This window comes from Myxocyprinus asiaticus, chromosome 33 (genome assembly GCF_019703515.2).
Source record: "Myxocyprinus asiaticus isolate MX2 ecotype Aquarium Trade chromosome 33, UBuf_Myxa_2, whole genome shotgun sequence".
NCBI classification, from domain to species: Eukaryota; Metazoa; Chordata; class Actinopteri; order Cypriniformes; family Catostomidae; genus Myxocyprinus; species Myxocyprinus asiaticus.
Genome location: NC_059376.1, coordinates 26,937,783 through 26,962,807, shown reverse-complemented (window position 1 = coordinate 26,962,807; position 25,025 = coordinate 26,937,783). Strand labels below are relative to the sequence as shown.

The window sequence follows — 25,025 nt, the reverse complement described above, 5'->3', positions numbered from 1 at the left end:
ATTATAGCGACCATGAGGAGGTTACCCCATGTGACTCTGCCCTCCCTAGCAACCAGGCCAATTTGGTTGCTTAGGAGACCTGGCTGGAGTCACTCAGCACGCCCTGGATTTGAACTCATGGCTCCAGGGGTGGTCAGCGTCAGTAATCACTGAGATACCCAGTCCCACCCCCAGAATGTTAGTATTTAAATATGGGTGCAAATAGTATTTGACACTATTTGCACCAGTGTACAATTAGTATCTATCATTATTTGCACCAGGGTTGGGGTGCAAAATAATATCTGCCACTATTTGCACTGGGGTGTAAATAGCATATACCATTATTTGCACCAGGGTGCAAATAGCATCTGCCTTTATTTTTTCACTGTGATCGTCACAATGCAAAATGGGATTGCCTTCTGTGTGAAGGATACATGAGATGCTGCCATAGAAATTGGCAAAAATTAGGTATCTTAGGAGGCAACATAACGATGCTGTCTTATTTGTGGAACAGCCTTTGAGTAGGAAGCTCACCAAAAAATTATTCCTGCAGAGGCAGTTCACTAAGTTTTGCAAAAGAGCATTCATCTTTCTCTCTCTCTCTCTCTCTCTCTGACTCTCTCTCTCTCATTAATTTTTTCATTGATTCAAGTTCAACACATCTGAAAAAAAATCAGACCGGCAGAAATTGCATCAGAGCTTAGTGTGTCAAACTTTGGCAGTCATTATTTGATTAATTATAAATGTGCCGCTGACTAAAAATACAGAAGTCAATAATTCACTCTGATTCAGTACAAGTTCAATATCATACTTCATCTCCCAACACTGTGGTCAATAACTGGCATGAATATGCAGAATTATTATCTTCCAATTTATTCAGGGAATCTGATGAAGAGACTATGGAGGTGGTAATGGGGGTGTGCATAGTACTGTGGCACATGGGAAAAAAATACTGTGCCGGTAAACTGCATTAGCAACTGTCAGTTCCAATTCCATGATACAACTAACAGAACAGGGCTTCAGGTCAGACTGAATTCCACCTTTCAGACAATATTTAATGTGTTGTAATTATGCTTATGGCTTTACTTTAGTCATATGTGACCTTGGTGCCATATTTACATAGTGCTTCTTCTTACGGTTGTTTTGTTTTGCTGAGGGTGATCTCCTGCACATGTCCAACACAATAAAAATCTGCATATGTTTGTTACATATCAGCAAATAGAAAGGTCAAAGTGATGCTTGTGGTGCTTTTCAGAGTTTAATGGAAAAGGCTCCAGAACTAACCATGGTTCTGACTAAGCTGATTTGTGAGTTTTGTAATGCTATTGGTTCTCTCTCGGGGCCGTGAGTACACAGCAATTTATACCACACAAAACAAAAACATATTCCAAAACATTTGTTCATGCATTCAGACAGCAGCAAGTCATCAACTTTGCCTTAAGTCTGATTTGATATGGGAAAGCCACAGAGAGAGTGAGGGAGAAGGAAAGAGAAACTGTTCTTTGTGCAATATTGTCTGCAAAGTAATCATGGCAGTAAAGTATTTTAAAATTAAGAGAGAGAGAGAGAGAGAGAGAGAGAACGAACATTCCTTAGAGATAACCCCTAGTGTTGTCACTGGTTCTGAGCCAGTTTTGTCATTCACTGGTACTCCCTCTTGAGTACACAGAGTTGTGTGGCTATTTTATCGCACACCAGGCGTGATAAGACAAGTGTTCCTTTCTGTTCCCAGGCTCTCATTTCTCATCTCAACAGCTGTCCAAATGCTACCTGACTCTCATGAAACGAGTAACTGCACCACAACAGAATGTAAATGTGGAAGATCTTCAAATAATCCTTTTTTTAACAACAGTGGATGTGCTCATCAAGAGCGTGTGTGTGAGGAGGTCAGGAGATACCTGTATAGTTTGAGTCTGAAGGACTATCAGTGCATCTATATGGGTCTTTTAGCAGTTGTAGCATGCATACGCCAAATGCCTGTGTATGCGCACACAGTCATATGGAGTATTCTTTGACAGGCTCGCGTTAGACAGTACGCAGACGCTGAGCATTCGAGTCAAAATCCAAGTATACTTTGAGCTGAAAGTTTGACATTTCTGTGTCACTTCCATCACCAAACAAATTTGCTAAAGTAATTAATGTTTTCAAACAGCTTTCCCAAACACTCCCCCCATCTGCCATTGGTCTAAGAAACAGACAGTGCCGCCATAAACTCACACCAGTGGTTGAGCTGATGATGCTAAAAGATCAATATTTAAGTACTTTCTAAGCCTAAATCATTGCTTCACACCAAAAGTGATCATATCGCTTAAAAAAGACATTCATTTAACCGCTGGAGTCATATGGATGATGATTATGCTGACTGTGATTTTTGGAGCTTCTGATCACCATCCACTTGCATTTTAAGGACTTAATGAGCCAAGATATTTTTCTGTTTTTCTTAAAATGTGTTCTGCTGAAGAAAGAAAGTCATACACACCTGGGGTATCATGAGAGTGAGTAAATGAAGAGAGAATTTTCATTTTTTGGGTGAACTATCCCCAGGGTTGTGCTGTAATGGAATACATGTAACAGTGTTACGTATTCAGAATACAAATATTGAGTAACTGTATTCAGCCCTGTTACGTTTTCAAGCACCTGTATTCAGAATACAGATACTTTATAAAATTTTGTTAGAATACTTTTAGAATACTTCTCTCATAATAACCACAAAATAAGGCAGAAAGAAAAAAGACTTGTCAATCAAGTGAGAAACTTTATTTACTTTTAAGAGTTTTTTCTGAACAGCAGATGCGAGCTGCACTCTGGCTCTCTCTTCCCCAGATCAGCAGCAGCGCTTGATTGCAGCATTGGCACAATGGCATGTTAAAATCTCAGAATCGCGGACTGCGTTTTTGGGATACTTTAAAAATGGACCGCGGTCACCAAAAGGTTTGATTTCAGGCACTGAAGAATGAAAATACAACATCTGTGTCATCTACATTTCGTGAATAATGTTTGCCGGATTGAATATCTGGCAACCGCACTTTCGCGCTTCCAATCACAATCGGCGGCCTTTCAGCTGTGCACAAACATCAATCCAGCCGGCAACTTTTTTTACACAAATATAACATTCGCATGCATTATACATTGTTTCCGCGATTGTTGCTGTGTAAATACATTTAAAGACGGGGTAAAGACGGACGGCTCTCGACAGCATTTGGTAAGTCACGTCCACATCAGAAACTAGCGGAATGAAGAACTGTTGAGTAGTTATTAACGACAATAATATGAATAGGTGAAATATGGGAGAAAGTACTGCAACGAATGAAAGAGGGGAAAGGACTTGAAATAGAGCACAAAGGATAACAGAAAAACCTTGTGTAAACAACTACTGTAACATAATTGAGGCTAGTTCAGTGTGACACATAACATACAGACAAATTAAAATTTATATCTCACTTTTAAAAAACATCTCATACAAAGTGATTAAAAAAAAAGATAATAAAAAAACAACAAAATAACAAAAACAAAAGATGTTAAAAAAAGCACCCAAAAATAAGTGTAGGCTTATCTCATATTAAGAGATAAAATTAATAAATAGGCCTAATATGGAAATATGCAAGCAAGCCTAATTAAAATCATTAGCTCAATATACTGTTTTGTTGTCACATGACCTCACTATTTTGTTTAATTTCTTTATGTGGCCTCCAGTTATCATCTCTACAAATAAATATGGCTTATTTGCATTCTTATCTGATTTTGTGTCCAAATATATTATTCTTTGTCAGTCCGATCAAATAATGGGTTAAGATGAAGATTAAAAAGTTGTTAAAATATTGTAGTTGACCACAAACTGCCTTCTGTTTGCCTTCGGCCTTACATTAAGCAAAACATTAGTGTCCAACTCCTGAATCTAATTTTAAGAAACAAACTATTCAGATTCACTTAGATTAGTTACAGTTGAAGGTGTAGCACTTCAGATAAGATAATAATGACATATTACACGTAATTCTTCCAATTGTGCCTTGCCTTTTATAAATATGTATTCTAAAAGTATTCTCAATACGTTACTTTTTATTTGATGTATTCGGAATACTTTACTGAATACATTTTAGAAAGAGTATTTAGTATTCAGCTCAGAATACTTTCTTAAAGTAATCCGCCCAACCCTGACTATCCCTTTAAAGTTGTTTCTGCATAGGAGAAAGTGACTAAACATTGTAAAAAAAAAAAAAAATACACATAGCAACAAATGTTTCCAACCTGTTCGCTAGAACAAAGCAGTCTAGTCCAACTGTGCCCAGTTAATGACCTAAAATTTTGTTCAGAAATTAAATCTTTAAGCAGCTTTTCAAGTAATCAGCTGAATTTGGCTCATGAAATGGTGCAAGACTGGAACGACCTTAATGAACACTGCCTTAGAAGACTTTCAATTTGAAATACATATCTTGCTCCCTAAAACTGAAGTGTGTTATTTTTATCATGTAAAAAATCTTATATATATATATGTAAATGTATGTATATGCAGATACAACTAAAAGACATTCTTAGGCTGAGTTCCCTGAATTGTGTTAATGTTGTGGTTCTGTAGAGCTGTTAAAACTGTTGTGAGTTCTGGTACCAACAATCATGCCAGGCTCCAAATCACTGAGATCACATTTTTCCCCATTCTGATGGTTGATGTGAACATTAACTGAAGCTCCTGACCATATATGCCTGATTTTATGTACTGCATTGCTGCCACACTATTGGCTGATTAGATAATCGCATGGATGATTGATGGTGCCAGATGGGCTGGTTTGAGTATTTCTGTAACTGCTGATCTCCTGGGATTTTCACACACAACAGTCTCTAGAATTTACTCTGAGTGGTGCCAGAAACAAAAAACATCCAGTGAGCGGCAGTTCTGTGGATGGAAACACCTTGTTGATGAGAGAGGTCAGCAGAGAATGGCCAGACTGGTTTGAGCTGACAAAGTCTACGGTAACTCAGATAACTGCTCTGTACATTTGTGGTGAGAAGAATAGTATCTCAGAATGCTGTTCTGAGATGCGGGTTGGCGCTGATTTGGCAGCACGAGGAGGACCTACACGATATTAGCAGGTGGTTTTAATGTTGTGGCTGATCAGTGTGTGTGTGTGTGTGTGTGTGTGTGTGTGTGTATATATATATATATATATATATATATATATATATATATATATGTATATATATATATATATATATATATATATGTTTTCAAACAGTTTTCCCGAACACTCCTCCTATCTGACATTGGTCAGACAAACAAAAGGTTGAGCCAATTTTGCTAATTTTGCAGACTTCGATTTAGCATCACACATAGACCACCAATGCCACTCTCTTTGTTTGTGTTTTGAGAAGTTACAGACATTACAGCTTATTATCTGTAAAGCTGCTTTTGGAAAAATGTGTATTGTGAAAAGCACAAATAAAAAAACTATGCAAAATTATTTGACTTGATTTGACTTTTATGGTACAATGTTTTTTCCACTTTGGCAACAAAATCTCAATGTTCTCTGCACAGACAAACAAAGAAGTGATAGCCAGTGCTGAAGCATTTTACCAATCAGAAATTAGCATAATTCTGATTCAAAGTAATGCCCAGCATTGTCCAATCACTGCCAACTATAGTACTGTGCAAAAGTTTTAGGCACTGGTGAAAAATGTTGCATAATGAGGATATCTTCCAGAATAATGCCATAAATAGTTTTCATTTATCAATTAATGTCATGCAAAGTCCAGTAAACATAAACAAAGCTAAATCAATATTTGATGTGACCACCTTTGCCTTCAAAACAGCACTAATTCTCCTAGGTAGTCCTGGACACAGTTTTTCTTGGTTGTTGGCAGATAGGATATTCCAAGCTTCTTGGAGAATTTGCCACAGTTTTTCTATCTGTTTAGGCTGTCTCAATTTCTTCTATTTCTTCATTTAATCCCAGACTGACTGGATGTTCAGTAGGGGGTCTGTGGGGGCCATGCTATCTGTTGTAGGGCTCCCTGTTCTTCTAATCTATTCTATTTACAAAAGTAATGTTTGGGAATCTAAAATTTAAATTTCCTATTGACACACTAAAGCTGAAGATATACATAACTATCTTAAGATAAATGTTTTTGTGAAACATCTTATGTGCCTAAGACTTTTGCACAGCACTGTATGTTCAAATAAATTTAACATTATAAATTCTAAATCTATGTACTGATTACCATTGTCCCGTGTCTGCCAACCAGGTCCAAACATCATCTGCAGCCTGATACGGAACTTTTGACTAGAAATTTGGAGTGTATGCACTTAGCCAGAGGTGGGTAGTAATGCGCTACATTTTCTCCGTTACATTTACTTGAGTAATGTTTTGGGAAAAAATTTACTTTTAGAGTAGGTTTAAAAGTGGGTACTTCTTACTCTCACTCAAGTAAATTTCTAATGAAATTTTTTTACTTTACAATGGGTGGCGTTCCTGTTGTTACATTACTGGGTTTAATTTGAATTAATGCATAATTTATTGAGAGATTATTGAATGGGACCTTTACGAGAGCGGAACTTCACACAGAGGTGCGCTCTGCTGTCACAGACTGTCACTCAAGCTGCTGCAGCATCAAGCTCTTCAAACAAAGTGAAACACTCTCTTGGCTCCGCACAGTGAAAAAAAGAACAATTTCGTCATGCAATGCCTTCATTTAACATCAAGACAAGCGGATATTTCAAGATTAAAATCACAGCTTAAGGCAGCACGCTGAGGTAAGTTTTGGCTCTAATGATAACACAAGCTTTTCTGTGTGATGTGATGGTAATTTTCAGAGTGATTCTGTAAATATAGGCTCCTATGACATCAGTTTTTAAGTGTACATTTTTAAATCAATGCAGCAATATATCACTGCACTTTGTCCTGCATCCCGCATGTCATGAGCAGTATTTAAGCATTTACCACGCGCCCTGCCGGGGGTACTGGAAACTATCGCAGCTACTTCAGGTGGATTAACTATAAATCCATGTAAACATCCAAGTTAAGTGTAAATAAATGACTTGGCTCTGCCATTCGCGTGATTGACAACTGGAGCGTGAACAGACAGCATTTCTGTGCGTAAGAGAGATGTGCGGGCACGAGGCAATCGTATGGTGAAGAGAGTGGCTGTGTCCGAAATCGTTCACTATTTCCTATATAGTGAATGGCAGTTAGTGCACTATATCTCAGCAGTGAGTTATAGCTAGAACCGCTACTGCTGTGTGTTAATATAAAGAGTAAACTCATTTGATCAAATAAAGAGTACATTTTAAAATGTATCTGTATGTTTTGCCTCTATATGTTATTGTTATTTTAATCAAGTAATGATTTGTCAAAAAGTAATTTAATACACTCAGCATGAAAGAAAACATTGCAGGAGTAAAGGAAGCAGTAAACTCCCAGCTCGTACGTCTTCCCCGTGGTGGATTGTGGGCAATTAACCATCGTCGAGTGTACATCAAATGTACATGAAATATTAGTGCATTGTGGGTAATAATGAGTGAACAAAAGGAACGAGTGGCTCACTCAGAATTCAGACAGTCCTACAAAATGATGGACACTCGAAATAGTGGACAGGGGGCAGTTTCAGACACAGCGAGTGTTCCATGACCGGGGTTGGTGCCCTATGCACTAGGCTGCGTACTCTGTGTTTAGAGAGCGGCGGTACTGTTGTACAGAACTAATGATCTAAATTCTTTCGACACTGAAAAAGAATCCACGCAGGACTTTAAAAGCTATGAAATAGCTAAAGAAGGCATTAATAAAGCATTATCTTGCTTTGGTTTATATTTCAGCATTATATAGTCCTTGTGGGACATTTTCACGTTTTCATCGTAATAATTACTAGAAATGTTTCCAAACCTCTCTTATTGACAAATTAATCCAGATCTGACAAGAGCCCTTTAAGGGATAGTTCACCCCAAAATTAAAATTCACATTATTTACTCACCCTCATGACACCCCAGATGTGTATGACTTTCTTTCATCTGCTGAAAATTTTTAGAAGAATTTCTCCGCTCTGTAGGTTCATACAATGCAAGTGAATGGGTGGCAACATTTTAAAGCTAAACAAAATCACATAAGTCAGTATAAAAGTAACCCATAAGACTCCAGTGGTTAAATCAATATCTTCAGAAGCGATGTGATATATGTGGATGAGAAACAGATCACCTTCACATTCTCTGCATATTGCCCCTGCTGTCTAGAAAAAAAAGACAAATATTGATCTGTTTCTCACCCACACCTATCATATCACTTCAGAAGATATGGATTTAACTACTGGAGTCTTATGGATTACTTTTATGCTGCCTTTTATGTGCTTTTTGGAGCATCAAAATTTTGGCCTACAGAGCTAAAAATATTCTTCTAAAAATCTTAATTTGTGTTCTGCAGAAGAAGGGAGTCATACACATCTGGGATGGCATGAGGGTGAGTAAATGGTGAGAGAATTTTCATTTTTGGGTGAACTACCCCTTTAAAGTGATAGCTCAGCCATAATTTAATATTCTGTCATAATTTCCCTACCCTCATGTTGTTCCAAACCAGTGTGACACTTTGCATTATGTGGAACACAAAATATGTTAGACAGAATGTTAGGGACTGACAGACACCATTCACTTTCAAAATAAGGAGGAAAAAAACATTCACTGAAAGTAAATAGTGATTCAGGCAACATTCTGTCTAAAATCTCCTTATTGTTTTGCATGGAAGAAAGTCATATGGGTTTGGAACAACATGATGGTGAATGATGACAATTTCCATTAATAATAATAAAACTAATTCTGTAATACATGTTAAATGTGTATTATGTAATGGAATATAGGGGAGTTAACGTCTATTATGTCATTTGTGAAGGTAACAAGTTACTCACTGCTTGAATACTCTTTTAATTGGATACTTTCTTACTCAAGTAATTATTTATGTTAGTACTTCTACTTGAGTAATTTTTTTTTTTAAGTAATTGTACTTTTACTTGAGTACAGTTTTTGGCTACTCTACCCACCTCTGCACTTAGCTGCATGGGAAAGTTATAGAATGCTCCCTATTTAGTGAATGACTTAACCTCTAGTGTGCTGTGTTTGCACTGGTCTCAGAACAGTTTGACATGCACTTTATTTTCATCCTAACTCCATATACAGCTGCCTAAATCCAGCTTTTGGATGTACCCATTGATTCTCAATGTGATGATACACAGTGAATATAGAATTTCTAAGGGAAAAGTAATCCTATAGTCCTCGTCTGGGGTCATTGTGTTTAACAGCGTGCCATTTCATGATACATTAATGAAATTTTCAATGCAATATCGTATGAAACCAGAGATTCTAGTCTTTTGACTCAAACAGCTTTAAATTTCAAAAATGTAATAAGGTTTCTTACCAGATGTAATATTGTTGGCTTTTCTCCCAAAGACAAACTGCACCATGTTGTTTTGTCACATGACTGTGTCGAAAGTTTAGCATTTTACTGACAGCCCAGAGTGTCCTGAACTGAGATCAGTGGGTTTAAATTAAGATAAATTATGCAGTGTATAGCGAAGAGAATGAGGATGCAGGGTTGCATGAGGTTCAACAGTGTCTCTTAACAATTATTTTCAATGACCAGATATCACAGATGTACACAAACATTCATATAAAGCCTATATATATATATATATATATATATACAGGTGCATCTCAATAAATTAGAATGTCGTGGAAAAGTTCATTTATTTCAGTAATTCAACTCAAATAGTGAAACTCGTGTATTAAATAAATTCAATGCACACAGACTGAAGTAGTTTAAGTCTTTGGTTCTTTTAATTGTGATGATTTTGGCTCACATTTAACAAAAACCCACCAATTCACTATCTCAAAAAATTAGAATATGGTGACATGCCAATCAGCTAATCAACTCAAAACACCTGCAAAGGTTTCCTGAGCCTTCAAAATGGTCTCTCAGTTTGGTTCACTAAGCTACACAATCATGGGGAAGACTGCTGATCTGACAGTTGTCCAGAAGACAATCATTGACACCCTTCACAAGGAGGGTAAGCCACAAACATTCATTGCCAAAGAAGCTGGCTGTTCACAGAGTGCTGTATCCAAGCACGTTAACAGAAAGTTGAGTGGAAGGGAAAAGTGTGGAAGAAAAAGATGCACAACCAACCGAGAGAACCGCAGCCTTATGAGGATTGTCAAGCAAAATCGATTCAAGAATTTGGGTGAACTTCACAAGGAATGGACTGAGGCTGGGGTCAAGGCATCAAGAGCCACCACACACAGACGTGTCAAGGAATTTGGCTACAGTTGTCATATTCCTCTTGTTAAGCCACTCCTGAACCACAGACAACGTCAGAGGCGTCTTACCTGGGCTAAGGAGAAGAAGAACTGGACTGTTGCCCAGTGGTCCAAAGTCCTCTTTTCAGATGAGAGCAAGTTTTGTATTTCATTTGGAAACCAAGGTCCTAGAGTCTGGAGGAAGGGTGGAGAAGCTCATAGCCCAAGTTGCTTGAAGTCCAGTGTTAAGTTTCCACAGTCTGTGATGATTTGGGGTGCAATGTCATCTGCTGGTGTTGGTCCATTGTGTTTTTTGAAAACCAAAGTCACTGCACCCATTTACCAAGAAATTTTGGAGCACTTCATGCTTCCTTCTGCTGACCAGCTTTTTAAAGATGCTGATTTCATTTTCCAGCAGGATTTGGCACCTGCCCACACTGCCAAAAGCACCAAAAGTTGGTTAAATGACCATGGTGTTGGTGTGCTTGACTGGCCAGCAAACTCACCAGACCTGAACCCCATAGAGAATCTATGGGGTATTGTCAAGAGGAAAATGAGAAACGAGAGACCAAAAAATGCAGATGAGCTGAAGGCCACTGTCAAAGAAACCTGGGCTTCCATACCACCTCAGCAGTGCCACAAACTGATCACCTCCATGCCACGCCGAATTGAGGCAGTAATTAAAGCAAAAGGAGCCCCTACCAAGTATTGAGTACATATACAGTAAATGAACATACTTTCCAGAAGGCCAACAATTCACTAAAAATGTTTTTTTTTATTGGTCTTATGATGTATTCTAATTTTTTGAGATAGTGAATCGGTGGGTTTTTATTAAATGTGAGCCAAAATCATCACAATTAAAAGAACCAGAGACTTAAACTACTTCAGTCTGTGTGCATTGAATTTATTTAATACACGAGTTTCACAATTTGAGTTGAATTACTGAAATAAATGAACTTTTCCACGACATTCTAATTTATTGAGATGCACCTGTATATGCTATAAAATACTGCATCAAAAAAGACAAATGCTTTACAGGAGATTTTTGAATTTCAGGCTAGGTGGATCCATTCAGGACAAAGGTGATTTATTTTGAATGAGACTGCTGGGTTTTTCCCCACCCTTGCATGCATTCACAGTTTGAGGAAGAGGGTGGGAAGACTGTTTCAAGCTTCAGCCTCCTCTGGAGGAAAGTGTTATTTATAACTCTCATAAGACACAACACCAGAACAAAGAAGTGTTACGCTGTGACCTGAAGGCTATTTTTACTAGGTGAGATGACACTGAAGATGAAAAGGTTTGGAAATGTCCTCGAGAACAATGATGCGTAGATAAAACTATGGACAGGCGGTGTCTTCGAGTGACGTATGAAGCCTGACAAAAGCAAATGCAACCTACAGTGTATAATTTTCAATTCCTTTTAGGCGGAATAGATGTTGAAAATTTAACTCATTCACAGAAATATTGGAAATTTAAAGTAACATCAAAATTACCACAGAAAAATTTGTAGAGAGAACTGTGTTCATTACATTTATTTACATTCATGCATTTGGCAGGTGTTTTTATCCAAAGCAACTTTCAGTGCATTCAAGCTTTATGCTGAGTTTTAAGTGCTGTTACTGGGAATTGAATCCATGACCTTGTCATTGCCGTGGCATCTCCATGCTCTACCAGACTGAGCTAGACTTTGTTTGCTTAGTTTGCACAGGGGGGGTTATGTTTAATCAGTGAGCAAAAAGAACAGGGCTATGTGATTAATATGATTCTCAATTCTGCTCCTGGGTGTCCCATGGCACTGCCTTTTTGAGGGGCCCCACTAAGTCAGAGTTTATCAAATGCACAGCAATACAGCATACATAAGTATTTGCAGACAATACATGTAAAATTTAATAACACCCTATTGAGGTCACTGATAAATCAGTAATGTTAGAAAAGGTTAGATCCTAGATGTACAGTGCAGGGCCACCCCAGAAGTCGTATTGAGAAACACAAAGACATTTGGCATTAATTATATCTATATAGTGCTTTTCTGACACTACACTCAAAGTGCTTTACATAGTGAACAGGGGACTCTCCTCAACCACCACCAGTGTGCAGAATCCACCTGGAAGATGCAATGGCAGCCATAGTGCACCAGTACGCTCACCACACACCAGCTGTAGGTGGAGAGGAGAGAGTCGAGTGATACAACCAATTAATGGATGGGAATTATTAGGAGGCCATGATTGATAAGGGCCAGTGGGGGGGAATTTGGCCAGGACACCAGGGTTACACCCCTACTCTTTTACAAGAAGTGCCCTGGGATTTTTAATTACCACTGAGAGACAGGACCTCGGTTCAGATTGGTGCCTTTTTACAATAAAGCATCCCCATCACTGTACTAGGGCATTAGGACCCACACAGACTGCAGGGTGAGCACCCTCTGCTGGCCTCACTGACACCTCTTCCAGCAGCAACATTAGTTTTTCCCCAGGAGGTCTCCTATCAAGGTACTAGCCAGGATCAACCCTGCTTAGCTTCAGTGGATAACTAGTCTAGAGCTACTGGGTGATATGGCTGCTGGCATGCTTTTCATCCTGACATTGGTGTTTTCCATAGCTATTCCAGATCTTCAGTGTCCGTGTGCTTTATGCTGCCTGTTAATGGACACAAAATTCAGCATGATGCCAAATTATCACATTAAGCGAGCTCTGCAGGCTTCACCCTACTGAACACACAGCACAGGTCTGAGGACTTAGGGGCTCATTTAATTAATTCATTGCCTGAAATAATGCACAACATGTCTCAATGGAGCTCCTCTCAGCAGCAATACATGTTCTATTCTGTTTTTCTAAGCCCAGTCCTAGTATCAACTTGAGATGGCACAGATATTTCCCTGGTAACAAATGACACCCAAAATGCTGATCCCACATTGTTTTAGTACGTCTTTCACATCTCTGCATGTAACAAAAGTCTTTGTCCAAACAGACCTTTTTTTTTTTTTTTTTTTTTCACATCAGCTCGCTGCAGGTGTGCTCTGGTTGTGAGTGAAGCATCTTTTGGTTTCTCCTCCGTATGAGGTGCACTGCTGTCAAGCTGCGTGACTCCAAGCCAAACAAGGCTTGGGAGGTAAAAGAAGAGCCAAACAGTATTGTTTAAATAAAAATGTGGGTTGGCTTGCTGCTCTTAACTGAAGCACAGCTGCAATACTCTCCTCTCAGTTGCAGAATCGGCACTCTCAACTTAAAATATAGTCCAAACCTTTGCGTATAGTCCCTATGAGGATGGTTTCTGTGTTACAGTCTTCTGCTTCATTATACTCTTGTTGAGAGGTGTTATATTTCTCATGGATCTTTTTAAGACTCCTAAGTTGAGATTTAATTCATTCCCATTCACCAGTTCAGGAAAAATTCAAGAGAAAGACAATAAAAGCAGAAGTGCAAATGCCACAACAAGGTCAGTAATGGCCAAATGGTTTAGTAATTATAACAGTAACTGTAGGTAACAGTACATTTTAAAACACTATAATATAAACACTAACAAAGCAATTTTGTTAAGATTGTAATCAGATCAACTACAAAAGATGTTATGGCACTTACAGAAATCTCTTTGCAAACCTCTGCACCATGGCAAGGTGACAGTCCATGCTACAATCGCACACTTCTTAAAATGTCTAAACTTCTAGTTGCCTCTGACAAATCCAGAACTTGAATGACAACAGGCCGTGCCCACACTGAATTTTGTTTTTATTTTTTTGTGGTACTAGAGATTTTCAGTGGAGGAAAACGTCATTCTAGTGTGGATGAGAGGTATAAATGTAGTGAACTCGATCCATTTTCAACCAAAAGCACATCAGCATGGACGTGGCCTTGGAATGTGAATCTGTACAAAACATTCCAAATAATTAATCAACTGAGAAAATACTGGAACAGGAAGTGGAACAGAATTGGACACAGCTCTGTCTGTAAACCTTCCATCAGCACCACACACAAATCACTGAGACTTTCCAAGGATTTCTCCAGGAAAGCTGAGGCCAGGCTGCCTAATGCATGAAAGCTCCACAAGCTAACAGAGAGAGAATTCAACCCCTACAACCTGCAAAAACTTGCCCACAACCATATGGGAACTTTTGCCAGTGGCTTTCTTTAGACCCCAGTGCAAAATAGTGAAGTATTTTATATTGATATAATTAAAAAAATATCAGTGTTCTCTAATGCTCCACATTATTCTTGTAATCTCTAGACAGATTGTGGCACTCTATACTTGTAATGCCAGATAGAGGATTAATATTAGGCCTTTCATGATAATTATGATATATGGACACGACCTTGATCATTTTTGCTGACCTCGATATTGCCCATTGTGTTTACATGCGTGTTGGTTTACATAAGAATGAAAGTCACCAACATTTTAGGCAGTTGCGCTGCTGAACAAAAACCGCAGATGGAGATTTTTTTTTTTTTGTTTGTTTTTTTTTTTTTGACATTACAATTCCAATGTCTGAGTATTCTTAAGAATTAAAAGTTCATTGTTCTTTGAAAGGGTGTACTTGCATTATTATGCTATTATATTATCATTACATCAGTAGCATAAAATGGTCTTAAAATGACAATAATATCATTTATCGCAATTATTTCTGGGATAATATATCGTCCAACAAAAGTAGTTATTGTGACAGGCCTAATTAATATGACTGCTTTCATCTGTCAGCAGTACAATTCACATGATCACAACAAAGGTACAGGTGGTCAGAAATTTGTGAGGGCTGCATAATTTACTCTTTATTTCTGTGTTGCTGTGAGCAGGGATACAGTATGGCTCTTCACACCCCTCCTCCCCATCTGTTGAGTGTGTTGCCTCTGCTCATTTTCAGCTTTTTTGGCATGTGTGGCAATAATGCCTAAAATTAAACAGAACAGATGTTATGAGATATTAAAATCTCACATTCAGACTTCACACATTGATAGATGTCTAATGGTGTGAAGGTACTGCTCTTCATTTCCAGAAACATTTCTTTCAGGAACATCATCTGTACACCAACCCTCACATACACATTATTTCAGTCAACTCTGAAAACAAAGTGGAAAAAACAGTTCTGCTTGTGGATATTTAGTAAACCCACCTTGTAAACATATATTTGTTTACAGCTGAACTGATAAAAAAAAAAAAAAAAGCCTGTGAGACTTTATTCCCAGAAGTTGCTTCAAGACAGCCAGTCAGATCAGAACTGCCGATTTCAGCCAGCTCCTGCCATTTTTATGTTAAGTATGCATTGGACAGTCAGCAAACTGACTTTGGGTAGACTGTGGGAGAATGCAACTTGTTACAAATACTAAAAATATTCAAGGACATGTAATTTGCTTCACTGCACACAATAAATTGAAGAGGCTTATTAGGAACAGCTGAAGTTTTACTTTATCTACACAAAGACAACAGATGGCCATCTCTTTCTGGATCTCACTCTCTCATTCTTCAGATTCTATTCCCCCTCTCACCAACAAACAGCTGTTCACGTCTGACTTTCCAAACTATTTGCAAAACTGTTCTGCTTGAGCTGGAAAATTAGGAAAGCATGATCATTCCATATATTAGATTTGGTCCAGGGAATATGTGGTAGGTTGTTAAGTATCAGTCCTACACCCTGCAGCAACCCAAACGGGAAGGAATCATCTTTTTTTCAGCCAAAAAGACCATCACTTTCATGTATGTAAATAAGAAGAAAAAAAAAAAAAAAACGGAACTCAACAAAACAATTAATTATAGTGGAATTGGCTGCAAATCAGTCTGTCATCTTAATAAGAAATTAATAGGCACTACCTATCTCTAGTGGTTACTGTTGTTGGTATTCATTAAAAAGAGGCATGATGTCTTCATTTGTAATATTGTGTTTTCTGCTGTTACATTTTCCCAGTTCACACTGCTATCCATAATTCTGGTTTTCCCTACATGCCAGTTCAGTCTGCCAGTCTGAATTTTAATCTAATTTTAAATTGTTTAATTGAGCTTGTTTGTACCTTACATTTATTTGAATTTAATGACTATTTTCATTTAATAACATTAAAACATCTGGAGTTTATATTAAAATTCCCCTCTGATCAGAGAAACAAAAATATTCCTGTTCAGCATTTTAAATTTTTTTATTTTATTATTATGTACAATAGCCTGGCTAATTTTTTGCAAGACATATCCTAATATATTATGCAATATACCTGTGAATATGTTCAATGAGTGGGCAAAAGCTTCATTGCTGTTTTAATCTAACAGAGATAAGGGTAAATATTTAAGGTATCAAACAATTTAACATCATTTTACAGTTGTTTTGATTTGTCTATAGGATTAAAAAATTTTTTTTATCAAAATCTAGTTAATTACCTTCATTAGCGCAGCTTACATTATGATTCCAGGTTGGTGAGTGCTTAATTAAAAGCCACACCCTACTTAAGTAATTATAAAGTAAGCCCAGGTGTATAGATTGGTAGAGTTGAGAAGGTGAGTTGGTTTTCCCTTTGGCAGTATATCGTCAACCAGCCAGATACGTTTAGAATGACTGTTGTAATGTTTGTTGTCACAGGGCTTGAAGGCTCCAATTTCATTCCTGTTTGCTGAGATATTTGAATACAATGGTGAGATTGATTCTTGAAGTTAATCTTCCAATGTTGTTTCAAGCATGTTTTCTTTTTCATGTGTGATCAATAAAAGTGATTTGTAGTATTCTCTGTTGCCCAGAGAGAGTGTATCTCGGTACACATCGGTCAAGCAGGAGTTCAAATGGGAAACTCCTGCTGGGAGCTGTACTGTTTGGAGCATGGCATCCAGCCGGATGGGACAATTGTTGGTGATGGCAGCGCATTGGCTGACTCTTCTTTTGGTACTTTCTTCAGTGAAACTGGTGCAGGGAAATATGTTCCTCGAGGGATATTCATTGATCTGGAGCCGACTGTTGTTGGTAAGCCTGTATGTTTACCTTGCTTGTCACTGGGGTAGTTCGTTCAAAGGTACACTCACTGTACTCTTTACATATAATTTGGAGTATCTGTACTTTTATCTAGCCTGAAATGGCAGGTATTGGGACTTCAGGGTGTTACAGTGGGTAAACCTTGAGGGTACTGCCCAGTGACAAAGCTTTTGTACCCCTAAATGTACAACTCTTGCACCGTTTTTCAGTAAAATCGGAAGGTTTCTGGAGATCAGGTGTCTGTGGCTCAAGTTTCTTTGACAATGCTGCTTTGTAGATGAGATCCGTAGTGGAGCATATCGACAACTTTACCACCCTGAACAGCTTATCAGTGGCAAAGAGGATGCGGCCAATAACTATGCAAGAGGTCACTATACCATCGGCAAAGAAATCATAGACCCTGTGTTGGACCGTATGCGCAAAATGGTGAGTTCAATGGCATTCAAGTGTTTTGCACAATTCTTGGCCACATTTTGAACCACTTTCTGTCTCTCTCTAGGCAGATCAGTGCACTGGTCTGCAGGGCTTTCTGATCTTTCACAGTTTTGGTGGAGGAACAGGCTCTGGTTTTACATCTCTCCTGATGGAACGACTGTCTGTGGATTATGGTAAAAAGTCAAAGTTGGAGTTCTCGGTGTATCCTGCCCCACAGGTGAGCACTGCTGTGGTGGAGCCCTACAATTCGATTCTTACGACTCACACCACGCTCGAGCACTCTGACTGCTCTTTCATGGTGGATAATGAAGCCATATTTGACATCTGTAAGAGAAATCTTGATATTGAGCGCCCATCCTACACCAACCTAAACCGGCTCATAGCCCAGATTGTGTCCTCCATCACTGCATCTCTGCGGTTTGATGGAGCTCTGAATGTAGACCTCACAGAGTTCCAGACCAACCTGGTCCCGTACCCTCGTATCCACTTCCCACTTGTCACTTACTCTCCCATTATCTCTGCTGAAAAAGCATACCATGAGCAGCTCTCTGTACCGGAGATCACCAACGCCTGCTTTGAGCCGGCGAACCAGATGGTGAAGTGTGACCCTCGCCGTGGCAAATACATGGCCTGCTGTCTGCTTTACCGTGGCGACGTGGTCCCAAAAGATGTTAACGCTGCCATAGCCAGCATCAAGACGCGACGCTCCATCCAGTTTGTGGACTGGTGTCCCACAGGGTTTAAGGTCGGCATCAACTACCAGCCACCCACTGTTGTGCCAGGAGGTGATCTGGCCAAGGTGCAGAGAGCTGTCTGTATGTTGAGTAACACCACGGCTATCGCAGAAGCATGGAGCCGCCTGGACCACAAGTTTGACCTAATGTATGCAAAAAGGGCTTTTGTACATTGGTATGTTGGTGAAGGGATGGAGGAAGGAGAATTCTCAGAGGCTCGAGAGGACATGGCTGCCCTGGAGAAGGACTACGAGGAGGTTGGTGCTGATTCCACTCAAGATGGTGAGGAGGACGAGGAAGAGTATTGAAGATGAGAGCATTTGAAATGACACTTGTACCTTAATAAAGTTGAAGCATGTGAAACTTGACTGGTTTTGCCATTCATGACTTTAGAATGGTGATGACCTATTTAAATCCATCTGTAGGTTTTGTGTGGAAGTTCTGCCATTTTGTCGAGTGGATTGAGGAGCGCACCTGACTTTGTTCAGGTGTCACTGGCTTTTGACTAATTTCAAAAGTGGCTTTTGTCACATGAAAATAACACTCAGACAAGCTGGGTAGTAACAGATTACATGTAATTGGTAGTACATTAAATTTAAAGTACTAGTAATTGATTACATTTCTTAATTTGGTTTTATATGGTTAACAACCTCAATCTGGTAATGGGAGGTTGGTGGGGGGGGGGGTTAGATGTATAACTTCACTGAAGAACAATAAAATTATGCATTACTTTTGGGATCTTATTTACATGTACTCTGTCATTTATCAGTTTGTTTTTATTTATTTATTTTTTATTCCAAACTAACATGGAATCGACTTTTATCAATATGCCACCCCATCACCCAACATACATCCCAGTGGTCAGACATTAAATAACAGACACACACAAACGGCCAGTTCAAAGAAAACTACATGGAAAAATTAAAGCAAGAAATCCACAATTATATTTAAGCTGTCCCTCTCCACTGCTCCTCCCTGGCAACCCTCTAGGATGGCCAAATAAGTGCCCCACTTCTTGCCATAAACATCCAAGCTGCCCAGCAGTATATGCGACATCTTTTCAAAAGCCGCCACCTTGCCCAACTCAGTGCACCACATGATATGAGGGGGCACCAACTGACTTCCATCTCCCAAGAATCACCTTCCTGCCAATCATCATGCTGGTAAGAACCCAGTTTTTTGTGTCTGTCCCCTATGTTAATACCTGCCCCATCACCCAAAATACAAAGTCTGGGGCAGAATAAAATCTCAAGACCTCTCAACGCAAACTCTTGAATCTTAGTACAGAACCAAAAAATGTGGGCTATATCATCATCCTCCAGCTGGCAGCAAGTAGGTGTCCCTCTAGATTGTATAAGGCCAAGCCTATACAATCTAGAGGGAGTCCAATAAAAAAGATGCAGAATGTTAAATTGAATGAGGCGCACCCTTGCATCCCTAGACGTACGTCTCTCCCATAACTTCTTAAGAGATGTTAAAACCCCGTCCCCTAGACTCTGAATTAGCCAGGAATGGTATGCTGAAGCCTCATGACCCTTTCCAAAAGCAGTAACCACCATCTCAAGCGTGTCTGCCACTTTAGGGGGATGCATACTACACCGAAAGGTGGTACAAAGTAGATAGCGCAGCTGTAAGTACCTGAAGAATTGAGATCTGGGAATCCCAAACTGCTGTATAATATTTTCAAAAGACCTCAACGCTCCATTTTCATACAGGTCACCCAGCATAGTAACACCCTTCTCAATCCATTCTCTCCAGCAGAAAGGGGACTTGTTAATGCACAAATTAGGGTTTAACCAAATACCTGCGGCAACATTCAGGTAAATGTCTGAATTGAACACGCGGGAAACTTTTGTCCACACTAAATGCATGTGCGAGATAATGGGATGTGTCTTCTCCGGGCAGCTTGGTAGAAAGACTTTGCAATGGCAAGATAGGGGCAAGGACCTCCTGTTCAATAAAGAGCCATGGAGGGGCTCTCTCAGGTGGAAGTGACCAATGCGCCAAATGTCTGAGACCAAAAGCATAATAGTAAAACAAAATCTTGGGGAGACCTAACCCAACTTTGTCAATTGGCCTGTGTAACTTATTGAAATGCATCTGAGGACATTTACCATTCCAGATAAAGGATTTAGCTATACTGTGAAATTGTTTAAAATAAAAGAGGGGAACTTTTATAACATTAACCTTCCCAGACATTGATAAACGTAGTGAAGCCCACCTATCCACATCACTCGAAAACCTTTTTATTAAAGGGTCAAAATTAACGCTGACTAAATCACACAAATTTGCTGGGAATAAAATACCCAAATTCTTAATTCCCTATTTGGGCCACTGAAAAGTGCCCGGCTGAAAAGCCGTTACTTGGCAGTACGCTGTCAGAGCCAAAGCTTTGGATTTAGACCAATTAACCTGTATCCTGAGAACTTGGAAAAATAGTTAATAATTCTGTGGAGGCAAGGCATAGATCTAGTAGGGTCGGAGATGAATAATATATCATCTGTGTAAAGCAAAAGCTTATGTGCCACCCTTCCTGCCATCACCCCTGGAAAATCATCTTCCTTTCTTATCGAGGCTGCTTATGGTTCCAGGGCAAGACAGAACAATTATGGGGAAAGAGGTCAGCCCTGCCGGGTGCCCCTATCCTGAGTAAAATAATCTGAAATTAATCCATTTGTTTGTACAGCCGCTACCGGGTGTCTAAAAAGTAACCTAATCCATCAAATAAATGTACTCCCAAACCCATACATATACAAAATCTTAAAAAGATAATCCCATTCTGCCATATCAAACATCTTTTCGGCGCCAAGTGAGATGGCAGCGACCGGAGTCTGATCATTCGCCACTGACCACATGATATTGATGAAACGCCTAATGTTATCAGAAGAGCTACGGCACTGACTAAGACCCACCTGATCTATATGTATAAGAGATGTCATAATCGATTAGCCAAAATTTTTGACAATATTTTAACGTCTAGCTGGATCAGGGAAATTGGACGGTAACTCTTACATTTGCTCGGATCTTTGTCCTTTTTAAGAATCAGACTGATCCGGGCTTGTGTCTTGGTTGGCGGAAGCTTTCCATTCTTTAATGATTCCGTATAAACTTCTAACAAAATTGGAGCCAGGTCTGTAGCATAAGATCTAAAAAACTCAGTGGCAAAGCCATCTGGCCCCAGAGCCTTGCCTGTAGGCAAGGCCTTAATTACCTCGCCATGCTCTTCCAAGTTTATCTCAGAATCAAGATAATTCTTGCTCAGTCATCAGTTTAGGGAGTTCTAATTGTTCCACAAAATGTCTAATATCTTCATCAGTAGACGAAGATGTGGAACTATAGAGATCAAGATAGAATTCTTTAAAAGCATTATATCAATAGCCGAGGTAAAATTTTCACCACTAGCAGATTTCACTGAGGGAATGGTAGAAAAAGACTCTCTCTGCTTTATATATCTAGCCAAAAGCTTCCCTGCTTCGTCCCCTGACTCAAAGTATGACTGTCTTGCCCTGCATAGCCAAAATTCCACCTTTCGTGACAAAATAGTATTATATCTGTATTTCAATTGGGTCAGTTCTCTAAGGCCATCAGATGACATTCAGCGCTTTAGCTCTGCCTCTGCACTTTTAATATTCCCTTCCAACTCCACGAGTTATCGTGCTTTGGATTTTTTTATGAATGAGGCATACTCTATGATCCGACCCCTAAGAACCACCTTAAATGCCTCCCAAGCCACGCCCACAGAGGATACTGAGGACCAGCTGGTCTCCATATAAACATTGATTTCAGCCTTTAACATTTGTTGAAATTCAGGATTTTGCAAAAGGGATACATTAAAGCACCAACTATATGATTTATTTTTCTCCGTATGTGGCAGCATGTCTAAACTCAACAGAGCGTGTTCTGAGACTAAGATGTTTCCAATTGAGCAATCAACAACAGATGAAATGAGGGACTATATATATATATATATATATATAAAATCTATTCTAGAATAAATCTAATGGACTGATGAAAAACATTTATAGTCCCTACCAGATGGGTTCAAAAGTCTCCAAATATCTGCAAAACCAAGAGTTTTACACATCCTGTGAAGCGTCACTGTTGCTCTAGGGGGCTTACAGTCCATCAAAAGATTAAAGTATCCTCCCAATATTATATCATGAGGGGTGCCAGTGGCTTGCAACATTCCTTCAAGATCTATAAAAAAGCCCTGATCATCAGAGTTAGGGTGTGTAAATATTAGCCAAAATCAACCTTTGCCCCTGAATTTCTGCTAAAACAATAATGACTCTTCCTAATTTATCTTTAATCTGTTTGAGACATTTTAATTGTAGATGTTTACTTATCAATGTAATGACTCCCCTGCTCTTACCTGAGCCAGCACTAAAGAAAACATGCCCACCCCATATCTTCCCAAATTTTTCAGCTTCCTGCGGGGAAAGATGCGTTTCTTGAAGAAACACTATATCATATTTCCTACGTTTAAGAAAAGAAATAACCTTCCTTCTTTTTATGGGGTGCCCCAATCCATTCACATTCCACGTGGAGCGAGACAATCCATTCATATTAACATTTCACATTTTGACATGTAAGAAAAAATTGATTGTGTGCCAAAAATAAAATTATAAAGACCACATTCCACATTGGTGCAACAATCAATCCCCAAACTTTCCCCAGAACCAAACAAACAGAAAAAAGAAAAGCATGCGCATTAATCCCACATGTGACAGCGCCAACCGGCGTCCATCCATCTAAACTCAAACAGTCTATGTACGCCTATGAGAGTCCCCGCGACAACTTTGCCGTTGGATTGCTCAAGTCCGGTGTTTCTATACAAAAATTTGTGAGACAGACTACACAACTGAAGATAATTTATAAAACAGACTCCAGTCAATAAGCAAAATAAACACAAAAATACATAGATTCATCCACTTAACTGTCTCGAATGTGTTTGCCTCCACGAAACAGGCTCTATAAGTTGAAACATGAAGAGAATATGAGAGTGTGACATAAATTGGAGGCAGATTGCTGCCATCTGGTGAACAAAATATAGATAACATGACTTGAAAACCATGTCATGCCAGTAACAGCCAGTTAGTGTACTCTGATGGCTTGTTGTAACCTAATTTTATATTTTATCACAAGATGTGCATTTGGATATATATTTAGACATTATCAAACTATTATTTTTCATAGTTTAGCATTTTATAATTGATTTGATGTATCAGTTTTTGCAGTTAATGTAATTATGCTTGTAATCAATCCTGGCCATGGTGTTACAAAGAGAAGACACAGAATAAGCATTTTTCTACCAATTATTTATTTAAAACATAAAAATTTAATAACTCAAAGTAAATGCATAATGTCAAGAAAATGAACATCAAGAAATAGAAAATTTTATTAGAGAATAAACAGAAGAGTAAACATGCGATTTCAAACTTTCTATAGTAAAGATTTATTTAGCAAATGTGTGTGTGGGTGTTCTGCATTGTGACTCTGCATTCACACATTCTCTGTGAGCAGGCTGTGATTAAAGATTTGTTTCGGTGCACACATTAACAGATGACACCATTTACACTGCAAGCATGAGTTGTGAGGTGACTCATCCCAGACACACATTGAGCAGTGAGCAGATAGTTTCGGCCTTAAAACCTCTTTTTGCCACGCGGCTCACGCTGAGCTCAGCGGCTCTGGGTGCAGTACAACACTAAAATAATCAAGAGATTACAGAAAAGACACAAAAGCAAATCAAAATTATTCAAACTGAATTTATATGTCTGCATGCAAGGAACCTTAATAAAATAACTTAATAAAGGAAATAATAAACTGCTGGACATTTTGCCAGTCTGTGTATATAGGTGTACAGTATAGACACAACATTAACCAATCACAACCAAGTGTGCTGATAAATATGAAGTGCACAAGACTGCCCGCTGTTGTCCTTGAAGCAGCAATAACCTCAGCTTATTATAATAAAGAAAAAATTTGGCATAGGGCCCCATAGATAACATTATTTCCTGGGCAGCAGCGCTGCTATTTCTTGCAGAAGAGACATAGCTATGTGAGCGTCCAACGTGAACCCGTATGAACCCAGCATGAGTGTTTTATCATCTCACCCCTTCATTTCAGAGTGTGTGCGTTTAGCATTGTGACTGATTTATTGTTGTTTTGACAAATCTTTATTAGTCTCAACAGTTCATAATTGTGTGTGCAGGGGCGGATTATGACTAGTGAGGGCCCTGGGGCCAATTTTCTTTTAGGGCCCCACTGAACCAATTATCTTTTAAAGTTGAGATCCACACAATCCATTTTCATTGATTTGTCATTGATCTAATCACACATAGGGCAGATGTGGTTAAAAAAAAAAAAAGCTAAACTGAAAGTTTGGTGAGCAGCCACTGATCCTAAAGAGACAGTATACCATTTTAGTGCTTGTTATACATATCAATGTAAGCTCAATGTAAATACTTGTAAATACTGCAAATTATGAATACAAAAACATGTAACAAAATGTGTGATAAATGTGTAAATATGCATATATTTAAAGGAATAATAATACATTATGAAATATTTTAACTTCATCAAACACTTTAAATATTGAAGAATTTAACAAATAGGTTTCAACAGCATCTGTGGATGGTTTGGTGAAACCCATGCAGAGCCTTGCTCCATAAACCTAATG

General features: G+C 38.8%; 1 protein-coding gene across 1 annotated transcript; it reads left to right on the top strand.

Moving 5' to 3' along the window:
- The first annotated feature begins 9,790 nt into the window (after positions 1 to 9,790).
- Positions 9,791 to 18,894, top strand: LOC127423807 (tubulin alpha chain-like). Its single transcript, XM_051668424.1, has 4 exons — positions 9,791 to 10,916; positions 16,946 to 17,165; positions 17,452 to 17,600; positions 17,674 to 18,894. The coding sequence occupies exons 1-4, from the start codon at positions 9,912 to 9,914 to the stop codon at positions 18,649 to 18,651; spliced, it is 2,352 nt and encodes a 783-aa protein (XP_051524384.1). The 5' UTR covers positions 9,791 to 9,911; the 3' UTR covers positions 18,652 to 18,894.
- Positions 18,895 to 25,025: the final 6,131 nt, after the last annotated feature.